This window comes from Zonotrichia albicollis, chromosome 22, assembly GCF_047830755.1.
Source record: "Zonotrichia albicollis isolate bZonAlb1 chromosome 22, bZonAlb1.hap1, whole genome shotgun sequence".
NCBI lineage: Eukaryota > Metazoa > Chordata > Aves > Passeriformes > Passerellidae > Zonotrichia > Zonotrichia albicollis.
In genome coordinates, this window is record NC_133840.1 from 5,353,352 (window position 1) to 5,378,070 (window position 24,719).

General features: G+C 39.0%; 1 protein-coding gene across 4 annotated transcripts in view; it reads right to left on the minus strand.

Moving 5' to 3' along the window:
• RABGEF1 (RAB guanine nucleotide exchange factor 1) overlaps nucleotides 1–24,709 on the minus strand; it is a 39,204-nt gene extending 14,495 nt beyond the window's left edge. The window contains exons 1-5 of one of the 4 annotated variants that reach the window (XM_074557196.1): nucleotides 24,570–24,709; nucleotides 14,859–15,044; nucleotides 12,589–12,755; nucleotides 11,511–11,627; nucleotides 9,580–9,600 (exon numbers count right to left, since the gene is read on the minus strand). In XM_074557196.1, coding sequence (XP_074413297.1) covers nucleotides 9,580–9,600; nucleotides 11,511–11,627; nucleotides 12,589–12,755; nucleotides 14,859–15,037 — 484 coding nt within the window. In that variant the 5' untranslated portion in view covers nucleotides 15,038–15,044; nucleotides 24,570–24,709. Of the gene's footprint in view, nucleotides 1–9,579; nucleotides 9,601–11,510; nucleotides 11,631–12,588; nucleotides 12,756–14,858; nucleotides 15,045–24,569 lie in introns of all 4 variants that reach the window. The other 3 variants (XM_074557195.1, XM_074557197.1, XM_074557198.1) reach the window with 3 other exon arrangements.
• Between the last annotated feature and the right edge of the window lie 10 nt (nucleotides 24,710–24,719).

Consider the following 24,719-nt stretch of genomic DNA (forward strand, 5'->3'; position numbering starts at 1 on the left):
GTTAGTAATGGCAATGGTAATGGCAATAATTATAACGGTAATGGCAATGGTAATGGCAATAATTATAATGATAATGGCAATGGTAATGGCAATGGTAATGGCAATGGTAATAGCAATGGTAATAGCAATGGTAATGGCAATAATTATAATGGTAATGGCAATAATAATGGCAATAGTAATGGCAATAGTAATGGCAATAGTAATGGCAATAGTTAGTAATGGCAATAGTTAGTTTGCAATGACAATATTTAGTTTGTAATGGCAATAGTTAGTTTGTAACGGCAATAGTTAGTTTGTAACGGCAATAGTTAGTTTGTAACGGCAATAGTTAGTTTGTAACGGCAATAGTTAGTTAGTAACGGCAATAGTTAGTTAGTAACGGCAATAGTTAGTAATGGCAATATTTAGTAATGGCAATAGTTAGTAATGGCAATAGTTAGTAATGGCAATAGTTCGTAATGGCAATAGTTCGTAATGGCAATAGTAAGTAATGGCAAAGGTAATGGCATTGGTAATGGCAATGGTTAGTAATGGCAATGGTAATGGCAATGGTAATGGCAATGGTAATGGCAATAATTATAATGGTAATGGCAATAGTAATGGCAATGGTAATGGCTATAATTATAATGGTAATGGCAATAGTAATGGCAATAGTAATGGCAATGGTAATGGCAATGGTAATGGCAATGGTAATGGCAATGGTAATGGCAATGGTAATGGCAGTGGTTAGTAATGGCAATGGTAATGGCAATGGTAATGGCAATAGTCAGTAATGGCAATAGTAAGTAATGGCAATAGTAAGTAATGGCAATAGTAAGTAATGGCAATAGTAAGTAATGGCAACAGTAAGTAATGGCAATGGTAATGGCAATGGTAATGGCAATAATTATAACGGTAATGGCAATGGTAAGGGCAATAATTATAATGATAATGGCAATAATTATAATGATAATGGCAATAATTATAATGATAATGGCAATGGTAATGGCAATGGTAATGGCAATGGTAATGGCAATAATTATAATGATAATGGCAATAATTATAATGATAATGGCAATAGTAATGGCAATGGTAATGGCAATAATTATAATGATAATGGCAATGGTAATGGCAAGGGTAATGGCAATGGTAATGGCAATGGTAATGGCAATGGTAATGGCAATGGTAATGGCAATGGTAATGGCAATGGTAATGGCAATGGCAATATTATAATGATAATGGCAATGGTAATGGCAATAATTATAATGATAATGGCAATAATTATAATGATAATGGCAATAATTATAACGAAAATGGCAATAGTAATGGCAATAATTATAATGATAATGGCAATAGTTAGTAATTGCTATAGTTAGTAATGGCAATAGTTAGTAATGGCAATAGTAAGTAATGGCAATAGTAAGTAATGGCAATAGTAAGTAATGGCAATAGTTAGTAATGGCAATAGTAAGTAATGGCAATAGTTAGTAATGGCAATAGTTAGTAATGGCAATAGTTAGTAATGGCAATAGTAAGTAATGGCAAAGGTAATGGCATTGGTAATGGCAATGGTTAGTAATGGCAATGGTAATGGCAATGGTAATGGCAATGGTAATGGCAATAATTATAATGGTAATGGCAATAGTAATGGCAATGGTAATGGCTATAATTATAATGGTAATGGCAATAGTAATGGCAATGGTAATGGCAATGGTAATGGCAATGGTAATGGCAATGGTAATGGCAATGGTAATGGCAATGGTAATGGCAGTGGTTAGTAATGGCAATGGTAATGGCAATGGTAATGGCAATAGTCAGTAATGGCAATAGTAAGTAATGGCAATAGTAAGTAATGGCAATAGTAAGTAATGGCAATAGTAAGTAATGGCAACAGTAAGTAATGGCAATGGTAATGGCAATGGTAATGGCAATAATTATAACGGTAATGGCAATGGTAAGGGCAATAATTATAATGATAATGGCAATAATTATAATGATAATGGCAATAATTATAATGATAATGGCAATGGTAATGGCAATGGTAATGGCAATGGTAATGGCAATAATTATAATGATAATGGCAATAATTATAATGATAATGGCAATAGTAATGGCAATGGTAATGGCAATAATTATAATGATAATGGCAATGGTAATGGCAATGGTAATGGCAATGGTAATGGCAATGGTAATGGCAATGGTAATGGCAATGGTAATGGCAATGGTAATGGCAATGGCAATATTATAATGATAATGGCAATGGTAATGGCAATAATTATAATGATAATGGCAATAATTATAATGATAATGGCAATAATTATAACGAAAATGGCAATAGTAATGGCAATAATTATAATGATAATGGCAATAGTTAGTAATTGCTATAGTTAGTAATGGCAATAGTTAGTAATGGCAATAGTAAGTAATGGCAATAGTAAGTAACGGCAATAGTAAGTAATGGCAATAGTTAGTAATGGCAATAGTAAGTAATGGCAATAGTTAGTAATGGCAATAGTTAGTAATGGCAATAGTTAGTAATGGCAATAGTAAGTAATGGCAAAGGTAATGGCATTGGTAATGGCAATGGTTAGTAATGGCAATGGTAATGGCAATGGTAATGGCAATAATTATAATGATAATGGCAATAGTAATGGCAATGGTAATGGCAATGGTAATGGCAATGGTAATGGCAATGGTAATGGCAATGGTAATGGAAATGGTAATGGCAAAGGCAATGGCAATGGTAATGGCAATGGTAATGGCAAAGGCAATGGCAATAATTATAATGATAATGGCAATGGTAATGGCAATGGTAATGACAATAATTATAATGGTAATGGCAATAGTAATGGCAATGGTAATGGCAATGGTAATGGCAATGGTAATGGCAATGGTAATGGCACTGGTTAGTAATGGCAATGGTAATGGCACTGGTTAGTAATGGCAATGGTAATGGCAATGGTAATGGCAATGGTAATGGCAATAGCCAGTAATGGCAATAGCCAGTAATGGCAATAGTCAGTAATGGCAATAGTCAGTAATGGCAATAGTCAGTAATGGCAATAGTAAGTAATGGCAATAGTCAGTAATGGCAATAGTCAGTAATGGCAATAGTCAGTAATGGCAATAGTAAGTAATGGCAATAGTAAGTAATGGCAATAGTAAGTAATGGCAATAGTAAGTAATGGCAATAGTAAGTAATGGCAATAGTAAGTAATGGCAATGCTAATGGCAATGATAATGGCAATGGTAATGGCAATGGTAATGGCAATAATTATAACGGTAATGGCAATGGTAAGGGCAATAATTATAATGATAATGGCAATAATTATAATGAAAATGGCAATAATTATAATGATAATGGCAATAGTAATGGCAATGGTAATGGCAATGGTAATGGCAATAATTATAATGATAATGGCAATAATTATAATGATAATGGCAATACTAATAGCAATGGTAATGGCAATAATTATAATGATAATGGCAATGGTAATGGCAAGGGTAATGGCAAAGGTAACGGCAATGGCAATATTATAATGATAATGGCAATGGTAATGGCAATAATTATAATGATAATGGCAATAATTATAATGATAATGGCAATAATTATAATGAAAATGGCAATAGTAATGGCAATAATTACAATGATAATGGCAATAGTTAGTAACGGCAATAGTTAGTAACGGCAATAGTTAGTAATGGCAATAGTTAGTAATGGCAATAGTAAGTAATGGCAATAGGAAGTAATGGCAATAGTTAGTAATGGCAATAGTAAGTAATGGCAATAGTTAGTAATGGCAATAGTAAGTAATGGCAATAGTTAGTAATGGCAATAGTAAGTAATGGCAATAGTTAGTAATGGCAATAGTTAGTAACGGCAATAGTTAGTAATGGCAATAGTAAGTAATGGCAATAGTTAGTAATGGCAATAGTAAGTAATGGCAATAGTTAGTAATGGCAATAGTAAGTAATGGCAATAGTTAGTAATGGCAATAGTAAGTAATGGCAATAGGTAGTAATGGCAATAGTTAGTAATGGCAATAGTTAGTAATGGCAATAGTTAGTAATGGCAATAGTAAGTAATGGCAATAGTTAGTAATGGCAAGAGTAAGTAATGGCAATAGTTAATAATGGCAATAGTAAGTAATGGCAATGGTAATGGCAATAGTTAGTAATGGCAAAGGTAATGGCAATGGTAATGGCAATAATTATAATGATAATGGCAATGGAAATGGCAATGGCAATAATTATAATGATAATGGCAATAGTAATGGCAATGGTAATGGCAATGGTAATGGCAAAGGCAATGGCAATAATTATAATGATAATGGCAATGGTAATGGCAATAGTAATGGCAATAGTAATGGCAGTGGTTAGTAATGGCAATGGTAATGGCAATGGTAATGGCAATAGTCAGTAATGGCAATAGTAAGTAATGGCAATAGTAAGTAATGGCAATAGTAAGTAATGGCAATAGTAAGTAATGGCAATAGTAAGTAATGGCAATAGTAAGTAATGGCAATAGTAAGTAATGGCAATAGTAAGTAATGGCAATGGTAATGGCAATGGTAATGGCAATGGTAATGGCAATGGTAATGGCAATGGTAATGGCAATAATTATAACGGTAATGGCAATGGTAAGGGCAATAATTATAATGATAATGGCAATAATTATAATGATAATGGCAATGGTAATGGCAATGGTAATGGCAATGGTAATGGCAATAATTATAATGATAATGGCAATAATTATAATGATAATGGCAATAATTATAATGATAATGGCAATGGTAATGGCAATAATTATAATGATAATGGCAATGGTAATGGCAAGGGTAATGGCAAGGGTAATGGCAATGGTAATGGCAATGGTAATGGCAATGGTAATGGCAATGGCAATGGCAATATTATAATGATAATGGCAATGGTAATGGCAATGGTAATGGCAATAATTATAATGATAATGGCAATAGTTAGTAATGGCAATAGTTAGTAATGGCAATAGTTAGTAATGGCAATAGTTAGTAATGGCAATAGTTAGTAATGGCAATAGTTAGTAATGGCAATAGTTAGTAATGGCAATAGTCAGTAATGGCAATAGTCAGTAATGGCAATAGTTAGTAATGGCAATAGTTAGTAATGGCAATAGTCAGTAATGGCAATAGTAAGTAATGGCAATAGTTAGTAATGGCAATAGTCAGTAATGGCAATAGTAAGTAATGGCAATAGTTAGTAATGGCAATAGTAAGTAATGGCAATAGTAAGTAATGGCAATAGTAAGTAATGGCAATGGTAATGGCAATGGTAATGGCAATGGTAATGGCAATGGTAATGGCAATGGTAATGGCAATGGTAATGGCAATAATTATAACGGTAATGGCAATGGTAAGGGCAATAATTATAATGATAATGGCAAAAATTATAATGATAATGGCAATAATTATAATGATAATGGCAATGGTAATGGCAATGGTAATGGCAATGGTAATGGCAATGGTAATGGCAATGGCAATATTATAATGATAATGGCAATGGTAATGGCAATGGTAATGGCAAAAATTATAATGGTAATGGCAATGGTAATGGCAATAATTATAATGATAATGGCAATAATTATAATGATAATGGCAATAATTATAACGAAAATGGCAATAGTAATGGCAATAATTATAATGATAATGGCAATAGTTAGTAATGGCAATAGTTAGTAATGGCAATAGTTAGTAATGGCAATATTTAGTAATGGCAATAGTAAGTAATGGCAATAGTTAGTAATGGCAATAGTTAGTAATGGCAATAGTTAGTAATGGCAATAGTAAGTAACGGCAATAGTAAGTAACGGCAATAGTTAGTAACGGCAATAGTTAGTAACGGCAATAGTTAGTAACGGCAATAGTAAGTAACGGCAATAGTAATGGCAATAGTTAGTAATGGCAATAGTTAGTAATGGCAATAGTTAGTAATGGCAATAGTAAGTAATGGCAATAGTAAGTAATGGCAATAGTTAGTAATGGCAATAGTTAGTAATGGCAATAGTTAGTAATGGCAATAGTTAGTAATGGCAATAGTAAGTAATGGCAATAGTTAGTAATGGCAATAGTTAGTAATGGCAATAGTTAGTAATGGCAATAGTAAGAAATGGGAATAGTTAGTAATGGCAATAGTAAGTAATGGCAATAGTAAGTAATGGCAATAGTTAGTAATGGCAATAGTTAGTAATGGCAATAGTAAGTAATGGCAATAGTTAGTAATGGCAATAGTAAGTAACGGCAATAGTTAGTAACGGCAATAGTTAGTAACGGCAATAGTTAGTAATGGCAATAGTAAGTAATGGCAATAGTTAGTAATGGCAATAGTAAGTAACGGCAATAGTTAGTAACGGCAATAGTTAGTAACGGCAATAGTTAGTAATGGCAATAGTTAGTAATGGCAAAGGTAATGGCATTGGTAATGGCAATGGTTAGTAATGGCAATGGTAATGGCAATGGTAATGGCAATGGTAATGGCAATAATTATAATGATAATGGCAATAGTAATGGCAATGGTAATGGCAATGGTAATGGCAATGGTAATGGCAATAATTATAATGATAATGGCAATAGTAATGGCAATGGTAATGGCAATGGTAATGGCAATGGTAATGGCAATGGTAATGGCAATGGTAATGGCAAAGGCAATGGCAATGGTAATGGCAATGGTAATGGCAAAGGCAATGGCAATAATTATAATGATAATGGCAATGGTAATGGCAATGGTAATGGCAATAGTAATGGCAATAGTAATGGCAATGGTAGTGGCAATGGTAATGGCAATGGTAATGGCAGTGGTTAGTAATGGCAATGGTAATGGCAATGGTAATGGCAATGGTAATGGCAATAGTCAGTAATGGCAATAGTAAGTAATGGCAATAGTAAGTAATGGCAATAGTAAGTAATGGCAATGGTAATGGCAATGGTAATGGCAATGGTAATGGCAATGGTAATGGCAATGGTAATGGCAATAATTATAACGGTAATGGCAATGGTAAGGGCAATAATTATAATGATAATGCAATAATTATAATGATAATGGCAATAATTATAATGATAATGGCAATGGTAATGGCAATGGTAATGGCAATGGTAATGGCAATGGTAATGGCAATGGTAATGGCAATAATTATAATGATAATGGCAATAGTAATGGCAATGGTAATGGCAATAATTATAATGATAATGGCAATAGTAATGGCAATGGTAATGGCAATAATTATAATGATAATGGCAATGGTAATGGCAAGGGTAATGGCAATGGTAATGGCAATAATTATAATGATAATGGCAATAGTAATGGCAATGGTAATGGCAATAATTATAATGATAATGGCAATGGTAATGGCAAGGGTAATGGCAATGGTAATGGCAATAATTATAATGATAATGGCAATAGTAATGGCAATGGTAATGGCAATAATTATAATGATAATGGCAATGGTAATGGCAAGGGTAATGGCAAGGGTAATGGCAAGGGTAATGGCAAGGGTAATGGCAAGGGTAATGGCAAGGGTAATGGCAATGGTAATGGCAATGGTAATGGCAATATTATAATGATAATGGCAATGGTAATGGCAATGGTAATGGCAATATTATAATGATAATGGCAATGGTAATGGCAATGGTAATGGCAATGGTAATGGCAAAAATTATAATGGTAATGGCAATAATTATAATGATAATGGCAATAATTATAATGATAATGGCAATAATTATAACGAAAATGGCAATAGTAATGGCAATAATTATAATGATAATGGCAATAGTTAGTAATGGCAATAGTTAGTAATGGCAATAGTAAGTAATGGCAATAGTAAGTAATGGCAATAGTTAGTAATGGCAAGAGTAAGTAATGGCAGTAGTTAATAATGGCAATAGTAAGTAATGGCAATGGTAATGGCAATAATTATAATGATAATGGCAATGGAAATGGCAATGGTAATGGCAATAATTATAATGATAATGGCAATGGTAATGGCAATGGCAATAATTATAATGGTAATGGCAATGGTAATGGCAATGGTAATGGCAATAATTATAATGGTAATGGCAATGGTAATGGCAATAATTATAATGATAATGGTAATAATTATAATGATAATGGCAATAGTAATGGCAATAGTAATGGCAATAATTATAATGATAATGGCAATAGTAATGGCAATGGTAATGGCAATGGTAATGGCAATAATTATAATGATAATGGCAATGGTAATGGCAATGGCAATAATTATAATGATAATGGCAATAATTATAATGATAATGGCAATAATTATAATGATAATGGCAATAATTATAATGATAATGGCAATGGTAATGGCAATGGTAATGGCAATAATTATAATGGTAATGGCAATGGTAATGGCAATAATTATAATGATAATGGTAATAATTATAATGATAACGGCAATAGTAATGGCAATAGTAATGGCAATAATTATAATGATAATGGCAATGGTAATGGCAATGGTAATGGCAATGGTAATGGCAATGGTAATGGCAATGGTAATGGCAATGGTAATGGCAATGGTAATGGCAATGGTAATGGCAATGGTAATGGCAATGGTAATGGCAATAATTATAATGATAATGGCAATAATTATAATGGTAATGGCAATGGTAATGGCAATGGTAATGGCAATGGTAATGGCAATGGTAATGGCAATGGTAATGGCAATGGTAATGGCAATGGTAATGGCAATGGTAATGGCAATGGTAATGGCAATGGTAATGGCAATGGTAATGGCAATGGTAATGGCAATGGTAATGGCAATGGTAATGGCAATGGTAATGGCAATGGTAATGGCAATGGTAATGGCAATGGTAATGGTAATGGCAATGGTAATGGCAATGGTAATGGCAATGGTAATGGCAATGGTAATGGCAATAATTATAATGGTAATGGCAATGGTAATGGCAATAATTATAATGATAATGGCAATAATTATAATGATAATGGCAATAATTATAATGATAATGGCAATAATTATAATGATAATGGCAATAGTAATGGCAATAGTTAGTAATGGCAATAGTTAGTTAGTAATGGCAATAGTTAGTAAGTAATGGCAATAGTTAGTAATGGCAATAGTTAGTAATGGCAATAGTTAGTAATGGCAATAGTTAGTTAGTAATGGCAATAGTTAGTTAGTAATGGCAATAGTTAGTTAGTAATGGCAATAGTTAGTTAGTAATGGCAATAGTTAGTAATGGCAATAGTTAGTAATGGCAATAGTTAGTTAGTAATGGCAATAGTTAGTTAGTAATGGCAATAGTTAGTTAGTAATGGCAATAGTTAGTTAGTAATGGCAATAGTTAGTAATGGCAATAGTAATGGCAATAATTATAATGATAATGACAATAATAATGACAATAATGATAATGACAATAATGATAATGACAATAATGATAATGACAACAATGATAATGATGATGATAATAATAACAATAATAATAATGATAACAACAACAACAATAATAATAATAATAATAATGCATTTTGCCCCAAAATAATCTGATTTTCCAAGTTCCAAGCTCCCTGTGCTGCTGCAGTACCTTCACCCACCTTTCAGCTTGCCAGCCAGCGCTGTTGGAAATGGAGGGATTGAACAGAGGTGGTGGAAATGAACGTGGTGAGAGGCAAGCAGAGAGACAGAAAACATGAAAATATTCATGGTCAGCACACACCAACAGGGCTTAAACCTGAAACCACCTCACATGCACAGAAATGCTGCTTCCAACAATCATGCACAACCCAAAGGGGAAAGAAAGAAATGGGATGGATGTGTTGAAGTTGGTTTGATTTGGATTTGAGGGAGCTCAGTGGGGTTTTTTGGGTTGTTCTGTGTTTCTGAAGAGTTCAAGCACTGCAGAAAATCCACAGTTGTGTCACCCAGAGCTCCAAACTCTGAGCAGAGCCCTCAGCACAGGGAGTGCCCTGGGCAGGCAGCACCAGAGCACCTCTGCTATTTCAGGGCCCAGAGCAGGAGAGGTCATGCAAATATTGAAATTCCAACTGCAGCAATTGAGACAGAGAGTGCAAACCCAACTCCTTTCTACTCAGGGACATTTTCCACAGGGGATTTCCTTCCATTGCCTTTACAATTCACTCCATGCACCCCAAATCCTCCACAGGATTCCAGCTGAAGGGTGGCCATTAATTAAATCTGTCATTAGATAAGCACAAAGCTTATTTGGAAATAATAAACCAAAAAAAGGGCAGAATTATCAGCCATTTCTTCCATGATTAATCACTGATCTCATTTCACAGCACAGCTGAAGGTTTATTTACTTACTTCAACAATGAATTCACTCTTTTATAAAAATAATGAGCCTCATTTTACTGTAGGACCTTAAGGAATGTGAATATTATTTTTTCAGTCACAAATTCAAACTAGATTGCTGTTTAGTTATAGATATATGTAGTCAACTGAGGCAGATTAATATTAAGTATTAAAAAGTGAATGTTAATTAGAATGAACTGTCTTTTAATGAGTTACACCAAGAATTATTGTAGCTGCAGATTCCTAATCTCTGAGCTGAAATCCTGTTTTAAGGAAAATTAATCTGTACTGATTATCAAGTGCTGCAGGAACAAATGAACCTCCAGCAATAAAATATCCTCAGGTTTGTCCTGTGTTCTCAGAGAATTCAATCCAACTAAAAAGAAGCTGATCACAGCCAAGAAATTCCAACAAGTTAAAGAGAGGAAAATGCCAAAATGCCAGGAGCAAGCATGGGAAGAGTGAAGGAAGGATCAGCTTCACAAAAATAAACATCATTAATATTTCAGTCTTTCTAGAGGAAAGCCACTTGTCACAGCAGGCCAGGAGCACTCCAGGATCACTATGGTTGTGCCACGGAGTCCAAGCTCGGATGTGGGACAGGGATTGTCCCCAGCTCTGTCACACACAGCCCTGCATCACCTGCCTGCAATCATTAACAAACACTGCACTTTTCTGCAGCCAGCAGAACGAGTCAGGATTGCAAACAATCATGGAGGAGGAGCTCTAAAAGCTCTTAAAGCTGTTTGGTGTCCTAAGTGAAATCAGTGTTTCCTCTTGATGGGACATTTTCTTCTTGGTTTATATAACAAATATCTGGAGATGTTTTGAGAATGGCAAAGTTCTTGAAGTGGTTTCAACTCACAATAATCAGATTTGTGACAGCAACCTGAATTTTTTTTTTTAATAAAAACACAAAGCAGCACAAGATCCAGCTAATTCTTACAAAATTCTTATTTTGTTGATTTTTTATCCTGAAGTGGAGCTCAAAGAAGCTTCAGCTTTACACTTGTGGCTCCCTTCTAAAAAGCAAAGGTTAGTTTAGAGATTCAACAGCACCTCAGGATGCTGGACTTGCCTTTTTTTTGCCATCTTCATGTTGGAGAGCACGAGTTACAACTGGCACAACCCTAGTTTGTGTTTAGCAAAGCCCAACTGAGAGCCAAGCTCACTAAAAGCAGGCAGACAGCTCGCCCAGGCTGTGCTGCATTACCTTCAGAAGGGGAAGCCAGTTCCCAGGAGGGAGTAAAAATCTCCTTCAAATCCCTGAGAATGTTATCAGCATTTCTCTCCCTCCCCAGCTGTCCTTGCTTAGGGGTTTTCTCTTCAGCTGCTGAAATAAAAAGGCCAAAGCAAGCAGGGCACCACGAGCAGGAGCATGGCAGGACAGGTGGTGAAGGGATAAAAAAAGAAAAGATGGAAAGTGAGAAAAATGAACACTTAAAAAAAAAAAAAGGTTTAATGCAGGTGAATGAATGCCTTGTGTAGCAGCTGCTGTCATGCACCAGGACAACTCTAACCAGACAAATGCTGAATTTCAAATTAAGGAAATGCATTGTCTCTAAGGTTAAGACAGATTAATGCTGCTTTTCCTTCTGGAATTCCTCCTCCAGAGCCCAGCATCTCCCAGCTTCTGCCTGTGTGAGCTTTGCTATGCCGAGCCAGCAGTGCCATTCATCATTCCTGCTTGTAACACATTGTGAGGAACAAACACCCAGCCAGCCACAAACCTGATACTGCCAGCCCACACAAACACTGCCAGCCTCACTTTTATCTGCAGCTCAGGGCACCCTGCTCACACATCCCATTCTCCTGCCAAACTGGGGCACTCTGGCAGCACCAGCTGCCATCTCCTCACTGTGAGTGTGATATTCCTGTCACACACAGCAGGGTGGGGTGACTGACAGGCAGCACCTTCTCTGCTGCTCTGTCTCTGCAGGAGGAATTCCCCTTGCAGCCCTAAATCCTGCTGTGACACCACGGCTGAGTCAGGAATTCCTCTGCAATGTGTGCCAGAGGAACTTCCCCTCAGCAGTGCCAGCACCAGGAACACAGTTCTGCTGCTCAGTGGTAAAATCACACAGAAACACAGGTTTGGCTCTGTTTAACAGATTGCTTGCCATCACACACATTTTTCTGTGTTTTCAGTAGCAATCACTCTCCAGAAGCATCACTATTCCAACATTTAAAAGTCAAAGCACAGAGCATTAATCTGCCTTTTAGAACAACACATCTGCCAAAAACCTTTCACTTTAAAATACACAGAAGCATGAAAAGCAAAGGAGAGTTACCCTTCTTAGCTCCTGCTCTGGAGGAAGCAGTGAAGAACTTCTTCACAGTGGTGACCTTTCTTGTTTTCTCATTGGTTTTCTTCTCCTCAAACTTGGAGAAGGTCAGGGACTGTGCCCCCTGGCTGCTCTGGCTGCTGGCATAGGCTTCCTCCTCCTCACGCTGGAGCCTGCAGGGGGGAAACACAGGTCTGGTGTCACAAACACATTTACAAAAAATCCTTTTGTTGGGATCTTTTCTCCTGAGAGGCTTCAGAAACAAAATGTAAGCAATGGTTATCTGCTGCTGTGGAATGCAATAGGTGAATCTTTGATTGGTCTCATGTGGTTGTTTTTAATTAATGGCCAATCTCAGTCCAGCTGTCTCAGACTCTTTGGTCAGTCACAAGATTTTATTATCATTCCTTTCCTTCCTTTCTAACCTTCTGATGAAATTCTCTCTTTTTTTAGTTTAGTTTTAATATATCATTTTCTTTTAATATAATATACATCATAAAATAATAAATCAGCTTTCTGAAACATGGAGTCAACATTCTCATCTCTTCCCTCATCCTGGGATTCCTGCAAACCACCACAGTCTGGTTTAAGGGCTTAGAAACACGGCAAAGGAGCTGATTTCCTGTGCAATCATTAATTCCTCATTTTACATTTTAATTCTCCCCTCTGCCTATCTCCCTTCACTGCAGGACACCCCCATTTCCATGCTGCAGAGGGAGAAGTGAGGAAAGCTCAGGGTTAAACAGAGAGGGGCAAAGAGAGAAAATTGAGGTTTAAGCATGGTCACCTTCCCCTGGTGTCACACTCTGAGTTACCCAAAGGCACAGGGGGGATTTCCAGCAGGAAATTCATTTCCAGCAGCAGATTCATTCCCAGCAGCAGATTCATTTCCAGCAGCAGATTCATTCCCAGCAGCAGATTCATTCAGCAGATTCATTTCCAGCAGCAGATTCATTTCTAGCAGCAGATTCATTTCCAGCAGCAGATTCATTCAGCAGATTCATTTCCAGCAGCAGATTAATTTCCAGCAGATTCGTTTCCAGCAGCAGATTCATTCCCTTCCTCCCTGCCTCACACTGAGTTCCCCAACCTGTTGCCTCAGGCAGTCCTTCCCCATCTGACAAAAGCAAAATACCCTGTCCTAATCTCAGGAATATGTTGGGAATAGATCATTGCTGTCACAATCTGCTTTGGTGGTAAATATCTGCTTGAATGGATGAGGCAAAGTTTGAAAGAGCAAGTTTTTAATCTAAAGTAGGGGAGAGCAAAGTCACCAACCCTGCACCCTTTTTTCCCCCTGTGCAGGAGGATTCAATCAGGTCACATTCTGTCACCCCACAGGATGCTGGGAGCTGAGCAATTCTTTAAACATCCCTCCAGCTCAGCATGGACCATCCATAATAGTCTGGGATCTGCCATCTCTTGAGGCAGGAATTGGATTTTATCAGGCTCACTGCAACAATCAATCCCAGCTTATCTGTGCCTTCAGCATCTCCCAGCTACTCACTAAATAATTCCTTAAACACCCCACTTTGCTTCAGAGATGATCCAAGACTGGCAGCATAACTATCTGCCCTAAAAATAAAGTTTTTATTAACTGTGTAATACATTTATAGCAGAGGAAAACAATGACATGACCTCTGTGAAAACACCTCTTCCATTTTCAGGGTCAAGCATTTATCACATGAGGAAAACTAGATTGGCTTGCAGAAAATAAGCGATTGGACAATGAAAAAAAAAAGCTTTGATGTTCTTGGGCTTAAAAGAAAGACCACAGACAAGACTAAAATCAGTTTTTAACCAGCAGTTGGAATGTAAAACCATGGTGCTGGAAAGAAATAATTGCCATCTCCAGAGGGTATTGAATCAAAATTGTCTAACTGCTGATAGAAAAACAGATTTGCACATGAAAATTAGGTCAAAGTCTTCATTGGCAGGTTGGGCTCTGTTTAGATTTGTTCCTTCTCAGATTTCCTTTTCAAACCTCTTACACCAGAATGTCCTGAACATCCATCTTTGCATCAAAGGGAAGGAAAGGTCAAATTGGGGAATTTGTGATGAACCTGAGCTAGAAACAGGACTGGGAAAGAGGAGGCAGGAACAGGATTTGGAGGAGTGACCCTGAAGGAAGAGAACATCCATCATCTTTGCATCAAAAGGAAGGAAAGGTCCAACTGGGGAATTTGTGATGAACCTGAGCAAAAAGGACTGGGAAAGAGGAGGCAGGAACAGGATTTGGAGGAGCGACCCTGAAGGAAGAAAAGAAGGTTCTTTACCGCTCTGCCAGCTCCCAATCCTCTTGGATCTGCTTCTGCCTGGCCTTGTGGTATTCCTCTCTCCAGCACTTGGAGCAGAAGCCCTGCCAGGCAGGGTTGCCATAGTAGCCACAGCCCTTCTTGCACAGCAGCTCCGACTGATCCACGTGGATCCCCCTGCGCTCCGACTTCAGGTTCATCTTCCTCCTGAGGAAGAGGAGAAGGGTTAAAATGACAAACCCCAGAGCAGCCTGCAGGAAATCATTGCTTCTGAGGGGTTTGCCTTCAGAAAGGAGTCACCTGCTTGAATTATTGAACAGCTCCATAGCAACGGAACGAGGGGAGGGAGGGCACGGTTACATAACCAGGAGCCCCAAAGCCAGGGGACAAAGGGGACAGCTCTGTAGGGCTGGGACCCTCACACAGGTCCAGGGTGTGCCCCAGGGAACCAGTGACAGTCCCACAGCCAGGGGACAAAGGCCCCAGACACTCTCTGAAGGGCTGTGACCCTCACACAGGACCAGAAAATGGACCAGGAAACCAGTGACAGTCCCACAGGCAGGGGACAAATTCCCAAGGCACATCTTTGCAGTGCCAGTCCCACAGCCAGAGGACAAAGGCCCCAGACACTCTCTGAAGGGCTGTGACCCTCACACAGCTCCAGAAAATGGCTCAGGGCAGAACTGACAGTCCCACAGCCAGGGCACAAATTGCCAAAGGCACACCTTTGTAGGGCTGTGACCCTCACACAGGTCCAAAGAGTGCCCCAGGGAACCAGTGACAGCCCCACAGCCAGGGGACAAAGGCACATCTTTTAGGGCTGTGACCCTCACACAGGTCCAGAAAAAGTCCCACAGCCAGGGGACAAACTGACAGAGGCACACCTTGGCAGTGCCAGTCCCACAGCCAGGGGACAAAGGCCTCAGACACTCTCTGAAGGGCTGTGACCCTCACACAGGACCAGAAAATGGACCAGTGAACCAGTGACAGTCCCACAGCCAGGGGACAAATTGCCAAGGCACATCTTTTAGGGCTGTGACCCTCACACAGGTCTAGAAAATGGTCCAGAAAAAGTTCCACAGGCAGGGGACAAATTGCCAAGGCACATCTTTGCAGAGACAGTCCCACAGGCAGGGGACAAAGGCCCCAGACACTCTTTGAAGGGCTGTGACCCTCACACAGGACTAGAAAATGGACCAGGGAAGCAGTGACAGTCCCACAGCCAGGGCACAAATTGCCAAGGCACACTTTTAGGTTTGTGACCCTCACACAGCTCCAGAAAAAGTCCCACAGCCAGGGGACAAACTGACAGAGGCACACCTTGGCAGTGACAGCCCCACAGGCAGGGGACAAAGGCCCCAGACACTCTCTGAAGGGCTGTGACCCTCACACAGCTCCAGAAAATGGACCAGGGAAGCAGTGACAGTCCCACAGGCAGGGCACAAATTGACACAGGCACATCTTTGTAGGGCTGTGACCCTCACACAGGTCCAGGGTGTGCCCCAGGGAACCAGTGACAGTCCCACAACCAGGGGACAAAGGCACATCTTTTAGGGCTGTGACCCTCACACAGGTCTAGAAAATGGTCCAGAAAAAGTCCCACAGCCAGGGGACAAACTGCCAAGGCACACCTTTGCAGTGACAGTCCCAGAGCCCCAGGCTCTGCTCTCACCAGCACCTTGCTCTCAGAGCCAACACACAAAGCAATGGGGAAAAAAAAAAAGAAAAAGTTGCAAAAAAGCAGCAAAGGGAGCAGACAGAATGAATGTGTGAATTCAGACAGCACTGTGTGAATGAATGAATGAACAGAATGCATTCTGCCTGCACAGAGCCACTCTGGGGAGGCTTCAGGGACTCCGGCCCCAAAAGGTGAAGGTGTACATCTTAAAATCTTGATTTTTTTTTTTTTTTTTTGCATTATTGGCAAATAGGGAAATAGCAGAATTGGCACAGCAAGGTTTTGCCCAGTAAATGCAGCCCCTTTTTCCTTCCTGCCATGTAGGGAAAGCAAGAGGAAAAAGGGATTTTCTCAAACTGAAGAACATCAGGCAATGACTCCGAGTTTTCTTCTGTTCCCCTGAAATTCCACCCCCAAACTCTTTTCTGGATCATCCAGCAAAAGATGGAATATGCACAAATGTCACAGAGTTCTCTACTCCAGGAAATTCCAGCTCTTTTCTTCCAAGCTCCCTTTAAGAAGACTGATCATGTTTAACATTTCCCATTAATGTAATCAAGTTATTTTGAGCAAAGTAACAGGAAACACACAATTTTCTCTGAGGGGGGAACAAATTCAATATTCCATCTTATCTACTTAAGGATTAAGATTTCTCCCACTTTTCTATTTTTAAAAGAAATAATGAGTTGCTAAAAATAACCTAAAAATAGTTTCATTGTAGAGATGTGCATATTAAGGGAATCATTTTCTTAATGACATCATTTATAGCTACATGTTCTCATTTTTATAGATGGGAGAGCAGCTGAATAATTTCTTTCCTTTCCCACTGAAAAGCCTGACAGGAATATTGTGCTGCTGCAGAGCAAAATTGAAAAAAAAAATTAGAAATTTGAGAGTTTTACTTCATTCCCATAGACAGAAATAACGGAGAAGCATAAATATTTTGCTTTCACAAAAATTTTTTGGTTTCATTTGCTGATTTCTCAAGGAAGCAAATTGTGTGGGAGCTCCTGGCTCAGAGGTCAGAAATGAGAATTTCAGAGTGTGTCAGCTGCACAGCCTGGGCAGGAATTGCATTTTGGCAGCATTGGCACACTCAGGCCATTCCCAGAGCTTCACTCGTGTCCTTGAGCAACAATTCTGAAAACAAAGGGGAAGGAAAAGCCTGAAACTCTTCACTGATTCAGTTTCAAGAGCATTTCCCAAAAGCAGAAGCTGCAGCAGCATTTTGGTCACAGACCTCAATTGCAGGTGCCCGTCCTAGAAAAAAAATGCTGTAAATATTCATCAAATGTTTAATTGTTTAATTGCCATTGATGTGAAGCTGATCGATGCTTTCACTGGAAACCACAATAAATAAAAACATTCTCATACCACAAACCTCATAGAAATGTTACAGGGATCTGTGTCAGGGAATAAAACCCTGTAAAATTGTGGCACTCACTAGAACAGAGCCACAACCCCAGAACTGCAATAAATCCAATAATTCAAATAATTCAGGTGTTTGTCCCTATTTAAAAGCACAACTGTGGAACTGCAATAACTATAATAGAGTTACAACTCTGGAACTGCAATAATCCCAAGAATTCAGGTGTTCTTTATTCAGTAAAATCCTGTCACTCACCAGAACAGTCACAACCCCAGAACTGCAATAATTCCAATAATTCCAAGAATTCAGGTATTTGTTCTTATTTAAAAACAACTCTGGAACTGCAATAAATACAATTACAACTTAGAGTTACAACTCTGGAACTGCAATAACCCAAGAATTCAGGTGTCCTTTATTCAGTAAAATCCTGTCACCCACCAGAACAGAGTCACAACCCCAGAACTGCAATAATTCCAATAATTCAAATAATTCAGGTGTCTGTCCCTATTTAAAAGCACAACTCTGGAACTGCAATAACTATAATATAGTTACAACTCTGGAACTGCAATAATTCCAAGAATTCAGGTGTCTGTTCTTATTCAAAAGCACAACTCTAGAAATTCAATTTATAATTACAACTTATAGTTACAACTCTGGAACTGCAATAATTCCAAGAATTCAGAAGTCTGTTTTTATTCAAAGCCCCATATTCCAGATTTAATTTGAAAATTAAAGGACAAATCCAACACCTGACACATGAAATGTGAAAAAAAAAATCTCAAATTCATTTTTGGTTAAGTAAATCACTGCCAAATCTTACATAATAAAATAATAATAAAATATTTTTTTAATTAAAAAAGTTAAAATTATAATATACATAATATTAAATATACATAATATATAATAGATAATATATAGTTATATAATAAAAATATATTATATTATATTATATTATATTATATTATATTATATTATATTATATTATATATATTGCATTATATATATTATATCATAATATATTATATCATAATATATTATATAGCAACATTCTTATATATTAATATTACAATGTGTTATATAAATATATAATCATAATTATGTATTATATTTTATTATGTATAATATTAAAATATCACATGATTATTTCTATTTACAACATAATATATTATTATAATAACATTATTTATGCCATATATCATATTCTTATAACATAAGATTATGTTATATAATCTTATGTTATAAGAACACTATATGTGGCATAAATATTATTAATATAATAATATTATTTTATATTATGATATATAATATATGAAATATAATACATATAAAAGATATAATAATATACTATAATTATATAATTATATTTTATAATATATGCTAGATAATATATATTATATATAATTATATATTATTATATAACTATATAATTATAAAATTCTATTATATACTAATAAGTATATAATTATAATATACTATATATAGAAATAATATATTTTTATATATTTATAATTATAATCTTACATAATAAAAAGGTTTTGTTGGAACTGTAGAGTGTCCAAAATGTTTTTCTCCCCCTTTTTCTGTTCCCTTTCCTCCCACTCCTACAGGTGAGCATTGCTTACCCACCATCAGCTCCCCAGGGTTTGCACACTCACACCTCACATTCTCCATCTCTTATTTTCACTCATGGCATCTTCAAAGCTCACTTCTAACATAATTAAAAGGAAAAAAACCAAATTTGTTGTTTTTCTGGAGTTGGAGAGCAGGAAACTCCAAACCCCTTTACACCACCTGCCCACTGAGAAATCAGGAAACATAAGGAAGGGAATGATTTTCCACATTAAAATGAACAAAAATCGAATTCAGAAGTACAATAAAATAGCAGAAGATCAAAAATAACATGAACAAGGAAAAGCTGGAGAGAGGGTTTGCACAGGACAGAATCAGAGTCTTCTTTTGAGCATTTCTGTGCCAGGACTGAACCTCACCACTCTTTAATATCTGTGTTAATTAGCAACACCCCTTCCAAGATTCACAAAAACAATGGGCTCTCAGGCTTGGTTATTAATTTATAAATGTCTTTACTTATTTGCAAGTAAATCTTCTAGTTTCCCTTTCTCCAGTGAAATGGGAAAATGGGAATCGCCCAACTCATTTTTGGGATTTTTGAAGTGCACCTGACACACTGGGGGTGCTCCTGAGGGATGGATCTGGGACAATCCCAGCCTGGAAAGAAAAAAAAAAAATAAAATAAAAACTCCCACAGCTGGCTGGGGACACCAAAACGCTCCCTGTCCCCAGTTGGCAATGTCCAGATTATTCTTTATTTTCCCAAATTCTGCTGAAATCAGAAGGAAATGAGGCCTCAGATTCCCATTAAATCAGATCTGCACATCAAAGCTCTCCAGTGACAGAGCTGCTCCAGATTTTTCAGAGCATCTCACAGCACTTTTGTTATGATGAAAAAAAACCCCACCAAATCACTGTGGTTTCATTCAAAATCAGCTTTCTATTGGCTTGAATGCAATTTATCCTAAAACTTTCAAATACATCTTCCTATCAACATTTTTTTTCTGGCTGTACCCACACTTAGAGAATTTAGTTTTCTTTTTATTCACCCATTTAGAGCAAACACTTTTAAGAAGGGCAATACCAACTAATTCAAAATTAGCTTTCTATTGGCTTGAATGCAATTTATCCTGAAAAATTTAAATACATCTTCCCATCAACATTTCTTTTTGCTGTACCCACACTTAGAGACTTTTTTTTTCCTTTTTTTTTGACCTGTTTTGAGCAAACACCTTTGAGAAGGGCAATACCAACTTCACTTTCCCTGTCTCACCTCTGGGACAACACAGAATTAAGGCACAGCAAACACCAATTTTGCTCCAAGGCCATTTTTGCCAGTGATCCATGAAGGGGACTGAAGGAGCAGCAATCATTCCTCCAGGACCTTTTGCAGCTCAAAATAATAAATTCTCATTTTCACACAGACCAAGCTACAAAAGAACCAGAAAAATCCAAATTAAATGTATTAAATCAGGTGTCAGTCACAGCATCCTCAGCTTTTATGGGTGGGGAAAAAAGGCTCCTCCAATCTGAATTAAATCCAATTTAATGCACACATCAAAGACTAAACTCATGTAACACCTTCTTTTCAGCACTGCAGACACAGCTCTGGGTGAAAGATGCTTCAGGAGCAGCAGGGATTTATCACTCCAACACCCCCAGCCTGTTTTTCTGGTTCTTTTCCACCTCCCTGCCTTGCCAGGGATGGAGCAAAGCGATCTGAAGGTTTATTAGCAGTGCAGATTGTCAGGAGATCCCAGCTGGTCATAAACTATTTATTAGGGCTGGATTGCCGAGGTCACCTTTGGAGAGCTGGCTGGAAAAGCTCAAATTCAAAGCTGAGCAGAAAAGGTCTTGCTTAATCAATCAATAAACACCTTCAGTAGGAGCTAATTGCAGTCAATTTATAATTATGACAAGCTGTGAAGAACAGTTTTTAAGTAACTCCACAAACTAGCAGTGGAAATTAAAGGAGTAGCTTTAATTCTATAATTGAAGTTCTATAAATGAGTTTCAGCCTTGGTAACAATTTAATTAAATGTATTTAAACCAGCAAACACTGGGAACAGGCAGCTTTGCTTTGGGTTGTGGCTGTTTTGGGGTTTTTTGTTGTTGTTGGTTTGGTTTTTTTCTTCCCTCCCTAAAATTAAGCTTTAAAATTAAAAAAAAAAATCTTGGCAGAATCATCAGCAAAACCTTCAGCAGTGTTTTCACTGGGCTGAATTCAATGAGATTCAGCTCTTCAAAAGCCACTCCAACCCTTCATGAACAACCTGAATTCTTCTCATTCAAAACCATCAAAGTGCCCCAAAGAGTGTTCCCAATGAACTCACTGCAACTCCCTGGCATTAATGGCCATTCCCAGAAATGGAATTGTAAAGCAGAAAAAAATAAGAAGAAAAGCAGGGAGGCTCCAAACACACAATTCTTACAGGAACTGCTGCTGGTTCACATTTTACTGGTGCCTGAATACTCCATTATAACTCAGAACAAGCCAACTTTAATTACTAAAAATATATTTAGAAGGGAAGTTAGAAAGTGCATCAAAACTGAGGGGTGGAAGGAGGGAGTCAAGGTGTATTTTGTATTTTGCCAATGGAAAAGCGCCCTTAAAATGCATTTATTGCAAAGAATCACTGACTCCAACACCCCAAAATTCTGAAGAGCAGCAACCCAAGTGCTGAGAGAGTCGTGATTCAGGTGGAACCCCAAACATGTAATTAGCAGCAGGGTAATTAACCATGAGCTAATTTCCTCCCAAGGAGAGGGAGGGGCAGGATGAGCTCAGGCTGCAGAACAGAAAATACAAAAGCCATTGGACAAGTTGGGGGTTAGGCAAGAGATCTGGCTGTTATCTCTGCAGTGCTCACTGCAATTTGAAAATTTTTGCAATTGCAGCATCCCAGCTCCAGCAGCTGGAGGACAAACAGTGCAGGAAAAACAGTCCCAAGGAAAGAACCGGTGATGAGCACAAACCACAGAGCTGCTGCTGGCACTGGGAGGGAAACTGCAGCCACCATCAAACCTCCACAATCCTGCTGGCCACAAGGCTGCAGCTCTGCTGTGCTCAGCTTGGAGCTCTGATTTCCCTTCAAATGCCAGCCCAGGCCTGAGGGCACAGGTTGGGGTTGTGACATCCAACCAGGCTGTGTCTCACCAGCTCCATGTGACCCACAGCTGGGCTTTAAGGAAATCACAGGAAACATCTAAAAACTCTTTGTGCTGCTCCGCTGCGAGTTCAGGTCACAGGAAAGAGAAGATTTGCTTAAACTGCCAAAATCCCCTCAGCAACAGGCTCCTACACACTGCTTCCTGCCAACCACGCTCACCTGGACACAGATGGGAATTAAACTGCCTAAAACCTCAGAGAAAAACTTCAAAATGTTTTATAAACTTCATACCTGACTTGTTACAAGAGGCGTCTTAACAGGATTTCACCAACAAGACTTCTGGGCCTAGTTTTAGATCACAAGTAGTTAATTATAAGGAGAAAAAAAAGCCCCAAGTGTAATTGGGGATTACACAGCAAGAAAGAAAGGAGCTGAGAAAGGCTGTTCTAGCTTAAATAACACCACAGAACAAAATTAAATACCAGAATCATGGACTGTCTTCAAGCTTATAATCTGTTTGTTGTGTAAAGCAGTCCCAGGAATTGCTATAATTGGCTTTATATCCTATTCTCCCTTTCTACTGGGTGTTGTTCTGGGCTTTTTCTTGGTCAGCAAAACATTCCAGTGAGCTACAATTCTCTCCTTAATCCTCCCTGCTGCAAAAACCACTTGTGTAACCGTGTCCAGAAGGCCAGCACATCCAATTCCTGAGTTTCCCTGTTCCTGGAAAACAGCTCACCCTTCTCTGCTGCTCTGCTTTGCTCACTGGTCTCACAAAAGTGTTGGACAACTGGAAAACCAAAGGCAGCTCAGTGCAGCTCCCACAGTCCTGGTGTGAGGAACCAAAAGTATTTTCAAATCAGCTCAAACTACAAAAGTATGGCAAGTCAATAATGGATTTAAATCACAACCTTCCACAATGCTTTTCACCTAAATTGTTCAGTGCTGCTAACTCCCAGCACTGGGCCCCACTCAGCCAAACAAAAACCGATTTAATTTTGCCTGTAAAACCTTCTCAGCAGCCCATCCCAGCAGGATTTCAGTCAGCACTGAGCCACCCCTGAGAGAATTCCTTTGGGAATTCAAGCACATCATTCATCTCTGAGGATCTCACACCCTCCTGAGCCACTCCCTGCTCCAAGGGAACAACCTGAGCTCCACAGTGCTACCAGCAGTGACAAATACCCACAAAAATCATCCAAAACGCGCTGCTCAGCATCTTAAGTGCTTTCCACACTTCACCTGGCTTCACTTTAAAGGACTTTGATCCTCAGCTGTACAGGGAGGAGCCAGGCAGGGACAATACTTACAGGAAAAAAGCCAAAACCTCATTGATCCGCAAGGAACTCATCAGGGGGAACAGGCTGGGGTGGGGGACTGTTGGTAAAGCTACCAGTGACACCTGCACCCCGTTAACTACAGGCACAGAGCCACAGAATTAATTAAATACAGAGATAACAAAAATTAGCTTTAGAGGCTGCACATGGAGGAGGGCAAACACCCACAGCAGCACCGCTCAGCACCTTCAAAACGCTCTAAACTTCCCCCGGCTGGAGTTTAAAGGACTTTAATCCTCAGCCGGGCAGCGGCAATACTTACAAAAAAAAAGCCAAGAACTCCTTGATCCACAAGGAGCTCATGAGGAAAACAGGCTGGGGGGGCATGGTGGCAAAGCTGCCAGCGCCACCTGCACCCCGGTAACACCGGCACAGCCCCACCGAAGGACATATACATCTAATAAAAATCACTTTTAGGAAGAGGAAGGCGGGTTGCCAAGTTCCCGCATATCCCGGGGTTTGTTTATCCCGGTGTTTGTTTATCCCGATCGCCGCCGCCCTGCGGGGCCCAGGGTCCCCTCGCCCAGGCCCAAGGCGGCAGCGGGGCCGGTGTGAAGCCCCTCGGGGGGGCAGACACCGAGCCCCGACCCTCGGTTCCAGCTATAACCGGGGGGCGCGGCCGCCCCCGCTGTCCCCGACCCCGCCGGGCCCTCACCCCGCGGCTCTCACCGGCTGCCCCGGGCGGCGGGGCCGGCCCGGCCGCTCCGCTGCGCTGCTGCCGCCGCCGCAGCCCCTCACGGCCCCGGCGCTGCTCGGGCCCTCCCTCAGCCCCTCCGGCCCTCCCTCGGCTCCGGCGGAAGGGCGGGCGGCACCTCCGGG